This window comes from Oryzias melastigma, linkage group LG21 (assembly GCF_002922805.2).
Source record: "Oryzias melastigma strain HK-1 linkage group LG21, ASM292280v2, whole genome shotgun sequence".
In the NCBI taxonomy this organism is placed as follows: Eukaryota; Metazoa; Chordata; class Actinopteri; order Beloniformes; family Adrianichthyidae; genus Oryzias; species Oryzias melastigma.
Window position 1 is genome coordinate 12,066,744 of NC_050532.1, and position 18,978 is coordinate 12,085,721.

Here is an 18,978-nt window from a genome sequence, read left to right on the forward strand (position 1 = left end):
TATTATTTTCAATTTATGACTGTTTTAATTTTAAGAACAAGTTTATTTTCTTTTTTCCTCAAAAAGTCCTCGTGACTTCCGGTCCCTACCATGTCTGAAGACCACAGCTCCAGTGTTCTTGTGACCAGCTGGTGTTTATCGCTGCTCGGGAGCATTTTCACTCCTTCACTGACTAGGTACTTAAATATAAGGTCCCGCTGAACCTTCCTTCTCTTCAGAAGCTCTTCTGCATTTTTAGAGAAGGACAGAATGGCTTCTTTTGCCTCTGCAATGGGAAATAAACAACAAATCCGTTGAGTAAATACGATGCACTGATTAAATGATTGTATACGTTCTGCATAGTTTTAGTGAAAAATACGGAAAATATGTTTTATTGACATTGATTGGAATGCAAAGCCTAATAATAATAATAATAATAAATAAGTGTGTAGACTTCCTCGTCCTTTTCAGAATAAGTTGAAATCTTACCTGCAACGTTTTCCACCCTTATCAGCCTATTCGTAACGGTATCATTGAGTGACAATAAGTCACAAGTTTCCATTGAGTCTAGTATCTTTTTGAGTCCAACACGTTCTCTGGTCGATAAACCTGACATATTTGCACTGATCGATTCTTCCTCTCCCTCAATTCCTTAAAGCTTTCCATGTGTTCAGCGAAAAATGCATCCGTGTAGAAACAAGGCTTTGTGGATTACCGTTCCCGTTGCTTCGCAGCTGATGTTGCGTTCAAAAGGCTCGACCTCCGACAAATGCAGGTTGTATAAAAATGACTGTTGTTTTTTATATTCTATAAAAGTATTTAAAAGTAGTATTTTACATCATTACTATTGTTTGAAATTGTATGCCGATTCACATTCATCCGAGGCGACGGGAATGCATCAGGACCACCGTCGGAGACTTAAGTTTACATGAAGTACTTGAAGGCACCATTAAACAGGCTTGCTAGCTACAGTCGATGCTCCAATGAGCTGTAGCCATGTAACACTGGTGGAAGGGTCTCTTTGAGGATCACTGCTGTATGTTACCTGTAATACAGCTTTTCTACATGCCTTACACATATTCAGTAATAAATATGTTTTAAATAACAGGGCTAATAGTTCTTCGTCTTCAGACAGGAGCACCAAACATCGAAAGGTAAAATGCTGCCGCTGTGTTTGGATTTTTTTTTAATATGTGCGTGTCAGCGAATTGTGTGGATTTAATTATTGCACATATATACTAACAATTAACTGATGAGAAAAGTATCTAAGAGATAAATAAAAATATGCATTTCATTTTTTGTATGAGTAAGGGGGAAAATTGTTGGACAAAAAAAGCTCAGTTTTAAAAAAAAAACTATTTGTTTATACATTTTATTTGTATTTTTTTGTTTGTTTGTTTGTTTGTTTTTTCTCTTTATAAACTTGTGGATTTTTTCTCCCGTCCTTAAAAAATCCCAACACTTTTGTGACATATGTTAAAAAATATTAAAAGAATTTGGACCATCTACTGTACAAGTTCCTACTTATTATAAATATACAGTCAAGGATTTGGAGTCATTTAGAGTTTTTCCCCTTCCCGTGGGGTAAATATGTAATATTCTCCACAACATTAGTTTAATCTTTGCACTCTGAAGAACCAGGAACTTTAATGTGATGAAAATGGTTTCCTTTCACACTATCTGACTTTCAGCATTATTTTTCTTTGTTTACTTTTTTGTTTATCTCTTGTTTGTTTGATTGAAATTGCCAGGAAGTTAAAAAAATGCGAATAAAATTTTATGCTAGATATTAATTCAAACAAAACTTTATTTGTAAAGCAACATTTTCATACAAAGTGCTTCACATGGTAAACAACATTTTTCAAATATAAAAAAAGACCTTCACACACTCAATATACTTAAAACACAAAAGTATTAAATTAACATTTAACATTAATAATTGTGTTTTTTTTTTTCGTATTTCTTCTGCAGATGGGCGAGTTTGCGAGCAGTGTTCCCGGCCAGATAACCGTGTACTCCATACAGGGCTGTCCACACTGCGTGCAGGCGAAGGCCACCCTGGGGCGATTAGGGGTGCCAGTGCACGATGTGGACATCGGCAGGCATTCCGAGCTGAGGGCGAAGTTGAAGGAGCTGACGAGTCGCAGCACTGTACCCCAGATCTTCTTCAACAGCGTTTATGTTGGGGGCAATGAAGAACTGCAGAAATTGGTGAGGAGGAAAACAAAATCCAAGCAATGCTGAAGTGTTATTATTTTTTTTTATTTCCTCTTTTATTTTTGTAAGTACTTTTTTTAATGTTTTTTAATGTTAGGCTCCTGAGGAGCTTCAGAGGTTGGTGTCGTTGGTCAGGACAGAACCTCTGCCTGCTGATGCTCTCCCGTTACCTGAGGAGAATCCATCGGAGCGTGCAGACCTGGAGACGGATAACGGTGAGCAGTTATCCCCACCTTACATCAATCAGACAAATAGCTAAAATGTCCTCTTTCATTCAGGGGGGTGTTGGGAGTTTATTGTGCAACATGCCGGGCATTTTGAGGTTAGAAGTTTTCTGATGAAAGTTTTTTTTTTTTGTGTGTGTGGTTGAAGTGAACAGACTCCAATTCTGAGTGAAGTTGACAGAAATCTGCATTTTGGATTATCACAGTACGGACAGATGTGTCATGAACTTTATGGTGGATAATAATATTTGTGGGATTTAAAATAAGATCTTAAAAATGAGCATTACTTTGTGCTCTTAAAGTTCTGTGAAAGTCACTTAAACTTTATTTAGAGAGAAACTGTCGATATTATTGCATCTTTGTTTGAGGAAGAGCCAAGAAGAACTAGTGGTTATGAAACGGCGCCGCTCATGTGGACACGTTGGTGTGTTTTGGTAACAGCAGGTGTTGTGCTCGTCTTGTGTTGCAAAGTCCTTCAAAGGTGAATGAAAGAGGAACTTGATAGTGTTACTCAGGCCAGCAGCACCACTTCGCTCCACAGTCTCTCATTATGTGGGCTTATCAGACACACTGCAGCACATTTCTGTGGAAACATTTCAACCATTTTTTTTAATCCCCCAAAAAGTCTTAATTAATTTGTAGCTTCTTGTTGTTCTTTTTGACTTTATTTGCATGAGTCCTGCATGCCTGGACTTCCCGATTATGCAAAAAAAAATTTGATTAGAAGTCTCAAATATTGTTTGATGTGATTATTAAAACAAAAAAAATCTCTAACCCTCCTTCTAAATATTCAAAGACCACTCTGATCATCTTTTGATCTATTATAAATTGTTCCTAGTTGTCTTTTAATTCTTAGTAGGCTGTTTTTTTTTTGGGTAAATCATAAAACGTATGACGTTTTTTCATTAATTCTTTCTACACTTCGGCAGTAGTTGATTAGAATTTCACCTCAGAGATTTGGGCAGAGCTGTTTTAGCGCAGCAATTCCAGCCTTTCCTATTTCTGAGAGCTCTCTGTTTACACCCTCCTCCACTAGCTTGCAGCCCCTCACTCCCCCAACCTACTATTATCGGTGAGGCAAAAATGGCAGGCTATATTGAAGTTATTTAGCCGTATAGTTTAGAGCCAGCAAAGTCGTTCACGGATCTAGTTGGAGTGAAGCAAGAAGCTTGTGGCCCATCCATTTTTGGGTCACAAAATCTCTATTTCAAACAACTTTTTTTCATCTGCTCCTGATTCACAACAATGTGAATAAAGAAATCACTCAGGAAAGCAGTTTGAGCTTAATTTTCTTCATATATGTCCTCCATCATTAGAAAAATCCCTCAAGAACTAGAATTACAAATGTCATCAGAGTGGGTCTTTGTATAGAGGATTTTTCCCTGATTTCTTTTTTTTTGTGGTCACACAAGTATTGCTTTTACATAAACAGTTAGTATAGCACAACTTTGGAAATTGTACATTGGTTTTAATTAGTTTATTGGACAAAAATAAATACTGGATTGAATTATTTTTTTGTAGAAAAGCTTTCAGTTGGATTTTGTTATATCCCGGCCTGCTGATGCTTTGAACTTCCATGTCTTTGTGTGTCTTTTTCTGGCTGTGTCGGGACATTCCAACGCACTCAGAGTTTAGGTGTGAAAGAGATGAGTTGGCAGACCTGGTGGAGGACTTCAAGCATGCAGGTGTGATTGGCAGTCACAGGAGGGGGCTGACTTTGTACAAAATGAGCTTCTTAGGCAGTCAGCTAGTTGACTGGCTGCACAAAGAAAAGGGCATGGGTAAGTGAGAAGCTCCGCTCATGTGTCCGGCGAGCGCGGTCCGGCTCTGAACTGTGGCCGTTTCGTGCCAGGCGGGGATGATGCTCGCCATACGGGCCTGGCGTTGTTGCAGAAGAAGTACATGGTGGGAGTGTATGGCTGTGGGATGAAGGGTAGCAGTTTTGTCGCGGAAAAAGACGCCACGGAGACGCTGTACCGGCTGCTGGAAGACGACCCCCATTCGGCTCTCAATGCAGGACGCACTGCCACCTGCAGTCCCATACAGGGTAGGTCAGGTGTGGTAGGAGGGGAGCGCCCACTCTTCACATTCCCCGCTGATTAACGCCCTTCAACACTCTCTAATCTAGTTCTCTTTGGCTGCTGAACCTGTGGACGGCTCTTCTCAGTGTGTTTGTGATGGATATGTGGGTGTTGAAAGCTTAAGCAGGCTTCAGTGATCTACTTTTTTACATGTCAGTCAGGAAAAAAAGACAATCTGCAGCATGGCTGTCCATTAAACCTTTCATAAAGGTTCAAAGTTGGCAGAACCCACAATAACTCAGCAACCAGATAATTGCTGAGCTTAAAGTATATATATATATATTTTTTTTTTGGATAAGTCAGGATGTTATCAATAATAAATTCCTAATGTTGTTTGGTTTTTGAAAATAAACAAAAATTGAAGGTAGATTGTGAAACTTGCCGTGCAGAAAAGTTATTTTTGACATTTTTGTTTTGAAATTTATAGTTTATGCATTTAATTTCAAATGAGCAAAATGTTTACAGCCCAAAACAATTAAATCATTGAAGGCCTGTTTAGAATCCTTCTTCTGCTTGGCAGTGATGTCTTTTGGTTTATATAATTCACAATTTATTTTTTGAAATGTCACTTTTTTTTTTCTTGTGTGTAAGCTTTCAATGTTTTCCCAGCTTTTATTAACCAGCTAACTCAAGTCAAACCTGTTTAGCAAAGTGAATCCTTTTGTTCTGTTCTTTTTTTCTGTCGGTCCACAAATAATAAATGTGTGCAGATGTAGATCGGATGTTTGCCATTGCAGTTTCTCTTGTAACACCTTGAATTTTAACAGGTTTTGTAAATCAAGTCAAATCCAATCAAAATAGTTTATCTTAGGGGGAAATTGCATTTCACAGGGTTCCCGCAGAGTCTTAAAAGCATCAAATTTATAAATTTGAAAATAATACCTTAAAAAGCCTTTAAAAAAAGTCTTGAAACTTCTCCGTTTCACATTTAAAGTAAAAAAAAAAAAATCACCACTCATATTTTGACCAAATGATCTAAAGCACAATATGCTAAATGTCCTCCGAAGGTTTCAACACGGGCAAACAAACAAAACACATTTTTCAAATAAATGTTGAAATTCTCAGTGTGAAAAAAGGAAAAAATAATGCTGTCAGCTGGTGTTAGGAAATGTGCTGGTTTTCATAGAAGAGTTACACAATTTTATCGCCACAGGAAGGAAAGACTGTCTGTGGTGCTCAGTTCTTGCTAGTCAAATAATGGAAAAGCAAATAAAAGCCTGTTTTATCTCATTCCCAATTTTGACTCCTCCCCCAAAATCAGAAGCCAGGATCAAAATATAAAATGATTTTTCTTTAATTTAATATTTTAATGTAATACTTTTTTTCCTGTTCAGTAGTTTTGTGAACTTTCAATAGTGTGTTGACTCTCCAAACATTCATCTGTTGGTTCTGTGTGTCTCACTAGACCCATCTAACCACCATCAACCATCTTTTTTCCCTCTTTCAGCTGCTGAGCTGTCTTTGCTTTTACGAGAGATGATCCTGAAACTATTCTCGGAGCATCTCTCTGCTGATGGCAAGGTAACGGCCTCGGTCGCACGCCGCCTCCCCACCCGCCCTTCTCTGTGCCCTCAGTGTGGATGAAGTGGGTCACACTTGTTTGTGATTGCTCTCCATTTCTCCTGTTCTCTGCGCCCTCAGTCTGTTGACTATAAAGGCATGTCTGTGAACCCGGCGTTCGAGCGCTACTGTGACCTCGCCATTCAGCTCCAGAGGGTGGAGCTGCTGTCGCTGAGCCGGGAGGAGAAGCTGGCCTTCTTCATCAACATATACAACGCCTTAGTCATCCACGGGTACCTACGGCTCGGGGCCCCCACCAACTGGTGGCATCGATACAGGGTAGGAACACAGGTTTGATGGAAAGTTACATATCATTATAGCCAAAAATATAAAGTTTTTTTGTATTTAGAGTTGATTTAATAATTAAGAAAAATTTTTTTACAATAAACCTGGAAATGTGTGAAATGTGTTTTGTCTGAGTAGATTTGTCATGTTTATATTTGTTTTTGAATAATAATCTAGTTTTTACTTTTTCTTTTTTTTTAGCAACGATTATAAAGTATTGTTTGATCTTATGTTCTAGTTCTTCAATTATGTAAGTTACTTGATTGGAGGAGAGGTTTTCACATTACAAGACATTGAAAATGGCGTCCTGAGAGGGAACAGAAAAGGTGTGGCACAGCTGCGAAAGCCTTTCTCCAAGACGGATCCACGGCTTCAGGTGTGCTGACTTCCTGTGATTTAAAAATATTGAGATGGATGTGGCTGCGGACAAGATGGCGCCAGACATCAGGCAAAAGCGGAAATGATACAATTTCCCCGTAACCCGAAGGTGTTCAGAAACCTATTACATTTTAAAATGGGAAAAACTGTAACTGTTAGTTAAAATGAAGTTTTTTTCAGCGATTTTTGGTTCTGACCATTAATGTCTGCAGCCAGGTCCTCTTGAAAATTTTTGGAATTTCAATGTTTTTCTGACCTGAAAACAACTCCCTCCATTGACCACTAGGTGGCCCTCCCAGATGTTGAGCCTCTCATTCATTTTGCCTTGAATTGTGGAGCAAAGGGCTGCCCTCCTATTAAAACATACACCCCACAGGTCAGTTAGTTTCAGATCTGTGCACTGACTCCAAATAAATAAGTCTTCTTTGTGACATCAGTGATTGTTTGTGGGTTTCATCCTCTCAGGATATCGACAGCCAACTCCGCACAGCAGCTGAGGCCTTTCTGGAAAATGATGACGCTTGTGTGGTGGATTCTGGGAAAGGAGAGGTGCGACTCAGTCAGATATTCAAGTGGTACAGGGCGGATTTTGGAGACACAGATGAGAAGGTATCATAAGGCAAAACATTCTTTTGCGCTTCTGGTGACTTAAAATTAAAAAGTATACTTGTTTTATTCCTTTAATAGCTTCTGAAATGGGTGCTGGATCACATGAGCGACTCTCCAAAGAAGACCAGCCTTCAGGGTGTTCTTTCAGGCGGAAAGACCAAAGTCAGCTTCCTCCCTTACGACTGGAGCTCCAACAGCTCCCACTGAGCATGCACGCAATTTTGTACCTCGTTTGTTTCTACTGAGCTGCATTTACCTGTCTGCAAGGTGAATGAATTATAACCTGGATGAGATGCACATTTGCACTAACACGCAAAAATGCTTTTTAGGCAGACTTTCTCTAACTAAAAACCACTTTGGATTGCTTTCCGTCTTTAAAAGGGAAACGTTTTGACAAAAAAACAAGCATATATTTCATCAGCTTACCTTATAGATTCAAACATCCATTCTATGCTATAAACTTGAATGCTCATTAGCTTTGTGCTGGCCTGTCCATGCCTAAAACTCAGGAGTGTGCTCTCAGTGCAGTTTCTCATTAGCCAGGGTAATCATGTGGCAGGTTTCATCAGAGCTGCCTTTCTAAGCCATATCATTCACAAACCTGCTCTTTCATGTGTAGCAAACCTAAAGATTCACATTGGCATGCTTTTTTTCCAGCATCATTTTTTTTCTGTAAGTTTAAAGCTGCTTTCTTCTGCATGGGATAGCTAATTAAATGCTTGATTTTACACTTGAAATAACTGAAATGTAGCTAAAAAAGCAGCTGTGAGCAGATTTAAAGTTTCTTAGCATGTGTACCGGTAATCTGCAGAAAACTACAAGCAAAAATGGGAGTAGGTTCTGTCACATAACCTCCTGTGTTTCATTTCTGCCTTACTCTATCTAATCTTCAGTCCTTTTCTCTGTTTTTGTATGTCGTCAGCCCTTTGAGAATCCAGTTCTTCCATTGTAATTTACAGTACAGTCACATTCTAAAAACTTTGTGGAGCGCACTGACACTTTGCAGATTTGAAAGCTCTCTAAGAGCAGTTCAAATATTTGAGAGTATTGTTTTTTCTTCTAAATACATAATTTATATTGACCTGTAAATGGATTTCAAAAAGTAAATGATTATAGCAAACGATGAAGCTTTTCCTAATCTTTTTATATCAGTCATTTACTATTAGTGAAGAGTTTTGTTGCTTTAAATAAAGTATTTTGTGCTATTTCTAATAATAATGCAGATTTAAGTGTTTACTCCTTAAAAAAACAAGTAATTTAAACAAGTTCTTAAGTGATTAAAATAATAAAAGGAGATATTAAGTTAAAATATTATACACTTACAGGCTTTAGGACAAATATAGAAATATGTAAAATATATTTGAATTGAATTTAATTATTTTAAAACCAAATGAAGCAAAAACAAACTTGAATATAAGGGAGTATCTAGTCTTTAGTAAATTAATCTGTTTGCATTGTACGATTTTCTATGCAAGATCTGCTACACTTTTCTACATAATAGTTTAAAAATGTAGTTTTCTTAGTCCAAAAATAGTAACCATGCTATTGAAAGGACCGCAGACTTGAATGATGCATGCAGATACTGTCCTGTCGACACGTTTGCACAGCAAAGTGTTGTTTTTATTTTCAGATACTTTCCTCGAGTTTGTACTGTCACATTAACAGTTTAACAGCATGTTTCAGAGCTGCTGCTGCTGCATGGATTACTAGAAAACTTTTGAATGCTGATTTTTAGCAGGAAAAACAAAACAAAAAGAACTGAATTGCTTCTAAAGTTTTGGCATTAAAGTTAGTTCTGATTTTTACATGAAAACAAACAACCACAATCTATACAGACGGATGTCCTTCATATACTTCTCTTTGGCTGCTTACTTTAGGAGTCACCACAGCAAATTATCCTCTCCATTTACATCAACATTCCTCCTTAACTTCATCCTTCAACTTTCTCTTCTTTTAAGCCTCTTTTCTGGCAGCACCAACATCATTTGCTGTGCCATGAATTTACAACTAAAAATTAAATATTTAGTAGTCTTGTGTTAAAACTTGTTTGCACTTTCTCTATGAATTCTATCTTTCAGCGATAAAGATAAAGGCTGTTTAAGAAAGAAAAGACGTTTAAAGTTCCCAGCACCTCTTAAAAATACCTCATATTTGTGATGCAAACCCCTTTTAAATATCTAGTTATGATACTGTTTTATAGTCCCACTTCTTGGGGTTCAAATGTGTTCAACAGTGATATATGCAATGCTGAAAATAAAGATGTATTATGTAGTCTGTCTGCTGTAATTGTGCTTCTTCATTGCATTTGCTGGAACGTATTGGTGCAACTAAAGCACATTCACAATCTGGTAGCAGTTGGTTTAAAGGGAGAACTTCTCTTTTTAAATCAGTTATTACTTTATTAGATTTTACAATATTGTTTTGTTGGGAGGGAAAAGGTTGTCTATGAATATGAGAAAGAAAATCATTTCATATGAAGAGTGTTTAACAATTTATTTAATCAAATTCAATCACTTTTAAGAAAATAAATGTTGCAAATATTGTTTAAAAAAAGTTTACATTTGTACATATAAATAAGAGTTAATGCAGTTTTATTTAAAACAATGCACACAAAAAAGAAAAAAAAAATCTGCATTATCAACCATTAAGAAGTTTGTACATCTTAACCAATACAAAGTATTGTACATTTAATTGTTTTTTAGCTTGTTATTCTCTCTACAGTTTAAACACTGTAAATCAGTTTTGGCACTATTTTACATTTTATTGTTTCACAAACAAATACACATATTTCAGGCCGTTCCAATGCAGGTTTAACAAAATACTGGATGAAATGCAAACTCAAATAATGAGCACCATCCCTATAGGTTTTTACTACTTATCAGACACTGTTCTTTTTATGACTTATATAACAATTTAACTTTCAGCTGTCTTTGTAACATCAAAGTTAGAATTCTTTTTCAATTCAAATTCACAAATCAGAAAAAAGTAGTTATTTTCCAACATTGCAGTGAGTTATAGCTGTGTGCAAGAAGTGATCAGGATTCTGGTAGATCTGAAGATGTCTCTGACTGAAAAAACGGTTGGGTTCTTGTCCAGAGATGAGGTTGTGGGATGAGGGTTTTCCATGATAGGTTTTATTTACGAAGCATCCTCCAAGGATGAACCAACTCTGGATGCTCCAGAGCAAAACTAAGGCTCATCTGTGCCTTTTCATTTGGAAGAACACATTTGCTGAACATACAGACCTGTAAGTTCTGCACACTATTTGTGAAGCGTCTTGAATCTATAAATCTGTTTCATTTGCAAGTGATTTTTTTGTCATTTTGTATAATTTCAAAGAGTTAGCACCTGTTCTGAAAAACAAGTTTAGCTTTCATCATCTGAGTCAAAACCAAAGAGAGAAGAACAGGTGTTGAGGGTCTGATGCTTCTGCAGCTCCTCTGAAGTGTTGAAAGAGGACAGACATTTGTCACAGCGGTGTCGGATTTGTTTTGGGGCCGGCGCAACCTCATTTGCGTCTTTTTGGGTGGGTTTGTTTTTCTTGTTGTAGTATTTCTTAGGCGGGGGCTGGTCTGAAGCCCTTCTCTTGGGCATGGAGAGGACTGACTCGTCCAGGTACGTGGAGGGCGGCGGTCTGATGAAAGGAGCTTTGACAAAAGGTGCGTAGGCGGGGTCTTCAGGCTTGAAGGTTTTGTGCTCGGTGATGTGCGGCTCACCCACATCTTTCTGGATCCCTTCAGCCAGAGTGGACACATCCTCCACCTCTTTTACGTCTATTACGTCCCAATCTCTAGGAACTTTCTTTTGATTTTTCTTAACGGAACTCTTAATGGTAGCGGGGGTTGTGGAATTGGTGTTCGGCTCCTGTGGAACATCTTCACACCCATTGACGGTTGGTCTATCACTTTCCACTTGTTGATTATCACCAGTTTCTTTGAAACAATTCTCAGAGTTTGACAGGTTTGGGCTTTCATCTGGGACACTTCCTCTACACATTTCCTCCGCAGCTTTAATCCTGTCCACGTGAACATCCAAAGTGGAACCTTCTACCTTCCTGCTTTGCAGCCAGATCTCTTCAATCTTCACTCTCTGCTTCCATGGAGCTTCAGAGCTGGGCTGTTTCACTACGGTGGGTACAGGCTCCAACTCTTCTTTTTGTGGAGCGGGGACATAATGCCTCCATTCGTGGTCAAAGACACCCTGACAGTTTGAGAAGAGCTTCTCACAGTCTGTGAATTGACAGTGAGGTCTGAAGGGCTGATGGGTCTTGACGTGGTCCTTTAACTCCTGCTGCTGAGCGTAACGTTTGGTACACTCCAAATGGTAGCAGAAATACGGCAGAGAAGGCCCGTGAAGCTTCACGTGGTCTTTGTAATGCTGATAAAAATGAATCTGCCTGTAAGAGAAAAGCAGAATTATTTTTATTGAGGAAAAACAACTTCAACTAAGATTTGAAACGGAATAATACCTGAGACAGAAGCTGCACCTTCGCTTGGACCAGAGAAAAGTCTTCTCCAGCACTTTCTCCTCATTCACATGGCATTTCAGAGCATGCTTCATCAGTGTGCAGCCTAACCTCATGAAGACTTTATCACAGGAGTCTGACGGGCACAAGTGGAACTTTATTTCCACACTGCAGCCGTTTTCTCCTGCTGGCGTTTCCTGGTCCTCTCCTCCCTCTTTATTCTGTATTAGAAATGGCTCTTTTATGACGATCAGATCGTCTGTGATGATCACTTGCTCATCCTTGAAGTCCATCTGCCTGAGTGTCTTGGAGTCTGCGTCTTTTTTATGAATCCCAGAGGTCTTTTTGAGGAGGATGCGGACGTTCCTGATGATTCGTTCTTCCCTTGTGAGACTTTCCAGTTTGGGTTTACCTTTGGGTTTCTGCTCTGAAGCTTCAACTTTAGCAGATGAAGTCTTACCTTCATGGTGAGACTCTGAAGGCTTTTTAGTGTTGTCTATAATCCCATTTGCAGCTGGAGTTGTCTCAGTGGTTGGCTCCTTATCTGGGGGTTTCTGTTTGCACATTTCATCGATGTGGTCCAGAACGTGCTTTTTGGCCAGAGGGAACTGTTTGAAGCGTTTCCCACAGAGGATGCATTTCGGTTTTCCATTTTTCAGATGGGAAATTGCATGCCTCATCACATTCAGACCCTTATAGGTTTTGCAGCAGAGGTTGCAGCGGTATGATAAATGGCCGTATTTTTGAGTCCGGAGAACTCTATCCCTCCATGTCGTTTTGGGTTTGAGCTGAATGAAAGACAAAGAAACAACAATTAGAACAACTTGAGGCATATTCAATGGAAACAGTCAATCCAAGAAACCTGAACATCCTTAAAGCGTAATCTTGTTTTTTTCAAAGATTATTTCTACTTTCTTAAAACAAAATTAATCCCGCCTTCAACATGGCGCTCTTTCAAGATCCACTATGATTAAATTTGTATTTTTTACATTATTTTGTTACGTTCTTATGATGGAGGAAGAATATTTTGAAAATGAAGCTCAAAATTGCATTTCTGAGTATTTCTTCATGCAAATCGTTGTGAATCAGGAGCAGAAAAAAATGCTGTTTGAGAAAGAGCGCATTTGTGATGTAGAGTATATGCTAGGCGTGGCACAAGCTCCCAGTTCCTAGCTCTCAGCCACAGGAAGGGGAAGAGGACGGGGTTGTTATGCGCCAACAGTCCCATCCACAACTCAAAAGCAAAATTCTAATGAACTACTGCTGCTCTGCAGGAATTTTCTCTTAGAAAATGACACTTTTTTATTTAAGCTAAAAATTGCATAGTCATAACTAAAAGACCACTGGAAAGGCTTTGAAAATAGCTCAAAACATGACTGGAGTGGGTCTTTAAAACAAAACCTTATATATATATTTTTTAAGCTCAACCTTTCTTAAATAATAAATGATTTTTTTTTCTCTAAAGATCTGAAAATACAATATTTAAAACAAATGTCACACTGCCTTTATACTAAAGCAAATCTACATGCTGATAAATCAAGCAAACGTTAAAAAAAAAAAACACTGGATTCATTGCAGCAAACTTCACCGTCTTCAAAATCATAAATAGTAGAGCAATTTGTTTTGTTCGATTACATTTTCCTACTCTTTCATGCACTCAATTACCATCTTTTAGTGCATTATCTGTAAGATTATTGAAGTAAACACAACTTACCTCAAGGTTTGGGATTTCTATATCCTGTTCCGGCTGGAGGTCTTCTTTTGCACTGTCATCGGATTGTTTACTTTCCAGAAGCTCCTCGTTCTCATTTTCAAGCTGTTGGGATAGAAGGGAATAGTTGTGCAACAGTTCGATGGGACACTCGAGTAACTTCAGCAGTGGTCCGTCAAGCTCAGGATTAGCTTCTACAAGAGGAATATTGATTTGAGGGCGAGTCGGTGGGTCTCCATGTGGCTCGGACACAAACTGAGCTGGAGATTCTTCTTGAATTTGTTGAGTAATACCACGGACTGTGCTTGCGTGGCATCCGTTTTCATTCCCAGGGACACTTGGATGCTCAGGTTTATTCTCTTTCTCCTCATTCTGGTTTTCCAGATTTTGATCCCGGTAAGGCAAATCCTGCACTGTGTCACGCATGCCAGTTTTTTCGTTGACATCATCACCTTCTTTCTCGAGGTTCATTTCATTGTCTGGATAAGAGAGCTCCAGTTTATGTAAAGGCTTCCTTCCCCGCTTTCGCCCTCTAACTATGACTATATTCTCTTTAACTGCCTGTGACTGCTCGAGCCGTGGAAGACCCTCCAACCATCTTCTCTTTCGCCCTTTTCTCTTTAGTATTTGACTCTTCACACATCTCGACAAGTATTCCCTCTTGCGGTTCAGAGGGAGCTTAAGAGAGGCAGAATTTTCCGTCTTTGCGTGATTCCGCCGTAGTGAATATGTGGGCTTGCTACCCAAAGAGGTTGATTTGAGGTCATATGTGATCTCTGGATCCAGATCAAACTCCTCACTGGAGATTATTTTTGTTCTCTTTCGTCTTCTCCATTTCATCCTTCTCAAATGTGCATCGCTTTGCTCTGACTTTTCTTCCGCCCCGTTTTCAAGTTTCTGTTCTGGTAGCGTTTTGCTTGGAGTTGCAGTTGGACTACAGTGGCATGATTTTAAACCGAGAATGCATGAGCTATGCGCTGATTTATTTGGCAAATATTCTTGGGTGCACTCTCTTTCTTCTTCCTCCTTCATCTCACTGAGAACAGCATCCTTGGTGACCTTGTCACTCATCAACTCCAAACAATGAGTTCTAAGCGTTAGTAGGTTCCAAAATTCTGGGTCAAAACACAAGCGCTCCTTGAGCATCTGAAAAAAATAATTTACAAAAAGTGATAAACTCATAAAGATCACTTTCCTTAAGAACTTTTTTTCTTTTTTAACATACCTGCAGAATATGGAAGCGAACATTCGTCCGGACAGGGTTGCTGTCAGGATTCGCCTCCTGATCAGGATGCATGTAAAGCAGGCAGACAGTTCGGTAGGCCTCCAGGCTCCTCTCCTGGCAGAACACGAGCAGGGCACACGCTCGGCAGATCTCCAGGTCATGAGGCAGTAGGAAGGCTATGGTCTTGCAGACAAGCGACTGAGTTACAGTGTCAGCCTGCTTATCGCACAGCTGCAGCGCTCTGGCACAAAGCTCCACGCACACCTCCACTCCTTTATTTCCAAGCTATTCAAAGGAAAGAAAACAGTAAGCCAAATAAAGGAAAACTGCTCTTGCTTTGAAAAAGTGAGTCCTTAAACATAAGGTGCATAACCTTAAAACAATTAATAAAGAGGGTAAATATAAGGATTTTATTCAGAAGGGTTGGAGAATATGACTTGTGGAGACTCACCTCTGTAGTGACCAGTTTGATGAAGGGGAAGATGGCTCTCACGTTGGTAGCAGAGGAGGCCAACTGTAAGCATTCAGTGAGGAAGCCTTGTCTAGACGGATGGGCCCTGAGATACAGTCTGCTCCAGATGAAAACCAAGTCCCTGAAAGAAGTCAAATCAGTTAAACCTCGCCATGGCAGAGCTCCTCTGATCTAAAAAGTTTAATAATTGATAGAACGGGAAGTACAGAGCATTGTAACTTCCAGTAAAGTCAACTAAAATGCATGTTAAACTCTAGTAATAAAGGGTCATCGTGACACTTATCATTCTTTTCTTCATCCTATCTTCTAACTACCTCACTCAGGTTACTTGTACTCATAAAGAACTTTAAGGGCAGAAACACTAAAAAGAAAATAGTAGGCCAGCAGCCTTGAATTAGGTCCATCTTACCAGATGTAATACATGTCTCCGTTGTGAAGCTGCCGAGTGAGGAAAGCTTTGCAAAGCGACAGCAGAAGTTCATCTTTTTCCACACTCTCGGTATTGCAGATAATCTCCACTGCGTCACGGCCGTCTATTTCTGCCATCTGAGGAGGACATCATATATATTCAACAATTTTTTTTTTTTATTGCACAGTACTTGTTAACATAGATGTCTTGGATTAGGTGACCATAACAGGAAGCATTTTTTTCCAATGCAAAATAAGACTAATTACATGACAAGTAAAATAGGATTTACCCAGAGACAATTTCATTTGAAGCTAACCAGCAACATAAGAAAAGGTCATCAAATTTGTATCCTTTTTCAAAAGTAACAGACCTCAAATACACAGATTTTCAGAGAAGTTCTTCACCTCTTTGTTAAGGTTTTCATACAGAGAAGCCTTGTAGAGACAGGTCAGGTAGGCCTGGTGGAAGTAGAGATGTTGTCCTGCTTCATGATTTTCCAGGCAGCTTTTAGCCAGGGTCATAGCCTCCTGTATGCGTTCACAAGCTTGGAGATATCGAACGCGCAGCTCCAAGAAAATGGGCAGCTCTGAGCTTAAGAAGTCCTCCACTGTTTCAGAAAGTAAGAACATATAGAAATCAGAATAGATGTTTCGGAACAATAGTGAAGTTGCCATCATCTTGAAAAGTAAAGTGACACTCATGGAACTTATTTGAGGGGGTTCAAATACTTTTTTATTCCTTTACTCCTCGTCTTAATGTTAAAGCAGGCACTTTTCTAAGGCTGTATGAGCCAAAAAGTTAATACTCCAATAAAAAAAAAAAAAAACTTGATCTTTAGAAATTAATTCTCAGAGCTACAACAAAAATAGGTTTAAACTAACCCCTTTTTACCAAACATTACAAATTCATAGTGATGACAGATTTAGGGAAAAACTGAAGATAACATGCCACAACACTCATTCTGTACCTGCACCTTTTTCACTCAAGCAAACAATAAACGGTCAACTTTAAATGTATTCTCTTCTACACTGGGTTTTAGAGAGATTACAGTTAGTGTTATTGGATGTAAATATACTTAAAAAGTAAGTAAATACTATGTGGCAGCATATTTGTCTTCAGGCAGCCAATCCAACAATGACAGAATAAACTGTTTGGGAATGGCAGAGAAGATTTAGCTCGATTTTTCATGGGTTCAACCCACACAATCCCCTCTGATCCTCGTCCCACGAATGCAAATTCATTGCAAATGTGGAATATTTTAAAGGGGAAATAAACAAAATCTTAACAATTTCATGTTTAAAGCTAATCTAAGTTTTTGCATTAAAGAACTACTCTTCCAAAGACAAACTTCCTTATGTTTTCTGTAATACATACCCTCATTTTGTGGCAAATCCGCTTCTTTCAAGATTCCCTGAAGGACAGGATTCTCCCACGGGCCCCCTCCTTTAATAACCTGCTTCAAGTGCTGAAGGTAGATGTTCCTATGTCTCAGGAGCTTGAAGTGGCATTCCTGAAAAAACAACACCCACTCTAATTTTCTAAAAGGATACAGGTATGTCCACATAGCCTTACAACTGATACAGTGATATTTGGTATTGTCACAATAACACTTTGCTTTGTTATGATTGCTTCTGAAGAAAAAGTAGTAAATAAAGTTCCACAATGAAAATAGCTGATAACAAATTACATTTTGATAGTTGAAAAAACATTGAGGGGAAATTGAAATTAGGGACCAAAACTCTCAGATGTTCTCACCTGAAAAGAATCAAGAATGTCTTTTAAAGGTTCTTCCACAAACTCCTCCTTGCTAAAGAACAGCATCAGCTCAAAGAAACTCCTGTAACACAACACGGGGGTCAAACTTATGTTTACATCACACAAATGGCAGATTTAAAAACTACATTCTGAGGTATAAGGATGGAAACACAAGAGACAGAAAGTAGTTGATAAAAGAGGAGATGGGGGATTTTTAGGTTGGTTAATACCACATTTAACGTGTACTTCCGTTTTAAGGATGAGAGTTAATTTGTTATGATTATGAAAGCCTGTAAAAGGCACTTACAATGCCAGACTGCTGAGAACATATTGGATGTTTTGACAGTCATCTGGAAAGCCGGCTGTGGCTCTGGTGAAGCTGCAGAGCGCTGTCCTCAGCACCTTCAACTGAGGGAGGGGAACTTGCCACTGACCTGTGTACTCCTCAACTAGCTGTTAAGAAGGAAAAAAAACAGACCCCAAGAAAGAAGCGGCGTGAATGAAAGAAGATTGACATCTCAAGTAGATATATGGTCAACCAAGTGCAGCCCCAATATAGAGGAATCCTTAATTTAATTGGACTGAATGGAGGACTTAGTTGCACTTATTCTTGATTGGATTATATTAATTAATGGGCTGGCTTTACATTCTAGGGTGCACTAACAGCCAGGATTGAAAGAAGAGAAATAGTTAACTATTGGGGCTATACACGTTTTCCACCATTGCAGAAGCTGTTATAAAAATGGAAACTGAAAGCATAATGCACTGTACTGCCCAATCTCTGCACTGAATGTACAAAATGTGACAAAAGCAAAACTGTACTCAAGCTTCTATTTTGGACTTTCAAACGATTTCCCAGCTTAAATATTATTTATCTTATTATCAACCATTCAGCAATTGAAGTTTTGAAGAAGTATTGTTGTCTAAATTCTTCAACATTGGGTCAACAAGCTTAGCTTCTTTAAGCACAAATGAAACCACGTTTATACAAATGTTAGTCCAAAACACAATTTCGAGACAAAGTTATCTGAATATGAAATGTATATAACGCATAATAAATATGGTTTATCCAGTAGGGTTACAATTCTGACGGGTAATGGTAGTTGTTACTGTAAAATACAGCTAGCCTGATGGCTAACGTTAGCTAGCAAAGCTAGCCGCGTTAGCCACAAATAGTCAACAATTTTGTTGATTATTAGCTAAAAAATAAACCCAACATACCTCACAAAACTTGGAACAGTAGTCTTTGCTGCTTAGAGATGACTCCCTGCTGCAATACCTTAGACAGAGCGTGTCGAGAGCTAATTCCAGCCCGTATGTTTCCAAATCACTTTCGTTGTCCGCCATACTGCCTGCTGTATCCTGCGCATAGTCGTGGTTGCCAAGGTTGTTGCCTCGGTGTCCTCTCGTGGAATAAAGAAAGACAACCTCCAACCTGGCAACTCCGGTGTAAATTTTGCGCCTCTGGGTTGCGAAACTCTTAGTATGGTGGTAATAATAATAATTTTAGTCATTAAATTTTTTGTTCTTTTTTTATTATTATTTATTATTACATGTTTATTTTACTCATTTAAAGTAACATTATATACAAAATATAATAATATAATA

General features: G+C 38.7%; 3 protein-coding genes across 5 annotated transcripts in view; 1 reads left to right on the forward strand and 2 right to left on the reverse strand.

The window, feature by feature from the left end:
* The window catches only part of lg21h3orf38 (linkage group 21 C3orf38 homolog), a 5,814-nt gene extending 5,195 nt beyond the window's left edge, over positions 1–619 (reverse strand). The window contains exons 1-2 of the mRNA XM_024286681.2: positions 469–619; positions 90–265 (exon numbers count right to left, since the gene is read on the reverse strand). Coding sequence (XP_024142449.1) covers positions 90–265; positions 469–595 — 303 coding nt within the window. The 5' untranslated portion in view covers positions 596–619. The remainder of the gene's footprint in view (positions 1–89; positions 266–468) is intronic.
* A 23-nt stretch (positions 620–642) lies between these two features.
* zgc:152951 (uncharacterized protein LOC569013 homolog) lies at positions 643–9,609 on the forward strand. 3 transcript variants are annotated; one of them, XM_024286677.2, is made up of 12 exons: positions 643–754; positions 1,088–1,133; positions 1,951–2,190; positions 2,294–2,411; positions 4,049–4,201; positions 4,273–4,467; positions 5,949–6,022; positions 6,143–6,340; positions 6,585–6,722; positions 7,011–7,100; positions 7,190–7,333; positions 7,412–9,609. In XM_024286677.2, the coding sequence occupies exons 1-12, from the start codon at positions 660–662 to the stop codon at positions 7,538–7,540; spliced, it is 1,620 nt and encodes a 539-aa protein (XP_024142445.1). In that variant the 5' UTR covers positions 643–659; the 3' UTR covers positions 7,541–9,609. The 3 variants fall into 3 exon arrangements, with proteins under 3 accessions (XP_024142445.1, XP_024142447.1, XP_024142446.1); XM_024286678.2 differs by lacking the exon at positions 643–754 and adding an exon at positions 804–1,015; XM_024286679.2 differs by lacking the exons at positions 4,049–4,201; positions 4,273–4,467.
* Positions 9,610–10,080: 471 nt separating this feature from the next.
* LOC112155343 (zinc finger protein 292) lies at positions 10,081–18,762 on the reverse strand. Its single transcript, XM_024286888.2, has 11 exons — positions 18,592–18,762; positions 17,678–17,823; positions 17,371–17,452; positions 16,990–17,125; positions 16,020–16,222; positions 15,616–15,752; positions 15,186–15,327; positions 14,735–15,019; positions 13,513–14,655; positions 11,802–12,586; positions 10,081–11,729 (listed from the first exon to the last, which is right to left on the reverse strand). The coding sequence occupies exons 1-11, from the start codon at positions 18,715–18,717 to the stop codon at positions 10,700–10,702; spliced, it is 4,215 nt and encodes a 1,404-aa protein (XP_024142656.1). The 5' UTR covers positions 18,718–18,762; the 3' UTR covers positions 10,081–10,699.
* Positions 18,763–18,978: the final 216 nt, after the last annotated feature.

Excerpts from the sequence above, each read along its gene's own strand:
- LOC112155343 (XM_024286888.2), bottom strand. The coding sequence starts at position 18,717 with ATGGCGGACAACGAAAGTGATTTGGAAACATACGGGCTGGAATTAGCT. Across the intron at positions 15,753-16,019 it reads ATGAAAACCTTAACAAAGAG|ATGGCAGAAATAGACGGCCG; the intron begins GTGAAGAACTTC and ends TGTCCTCCTCAG. Across the intron at positions 12,587-13,512 it reads TAGAAATCCCAAACCTTGAG|CTCAAACCCAAAACGACATG; the intron begins GTAAGTTGTGTT and ends TCTTTCATTCAG.
- zgc:152951 (XM_024286677.2), top strand. The coding sequence starts at position 660 with ATGCATCCGTGTAGAAACAAGGCTTTGTGGATTACCGTTCCCGTTGCT. Across the intron at positions 755-1,087 it reads TCGACCTCCGACAAATGCAG|GGCTAATAGTTCTTCGTCTT; the intron begins GTTGTATAAAAA and ends TTTAAATAACAG. Across the intron at positions 2,191-2,293 it reads ATGAAGAACTGCAGAAATTG|GCTCCTGAGGAGCTTCAGAG; the intron begins GTGAGGAGGAAA and ends TTTTAATGTTAG.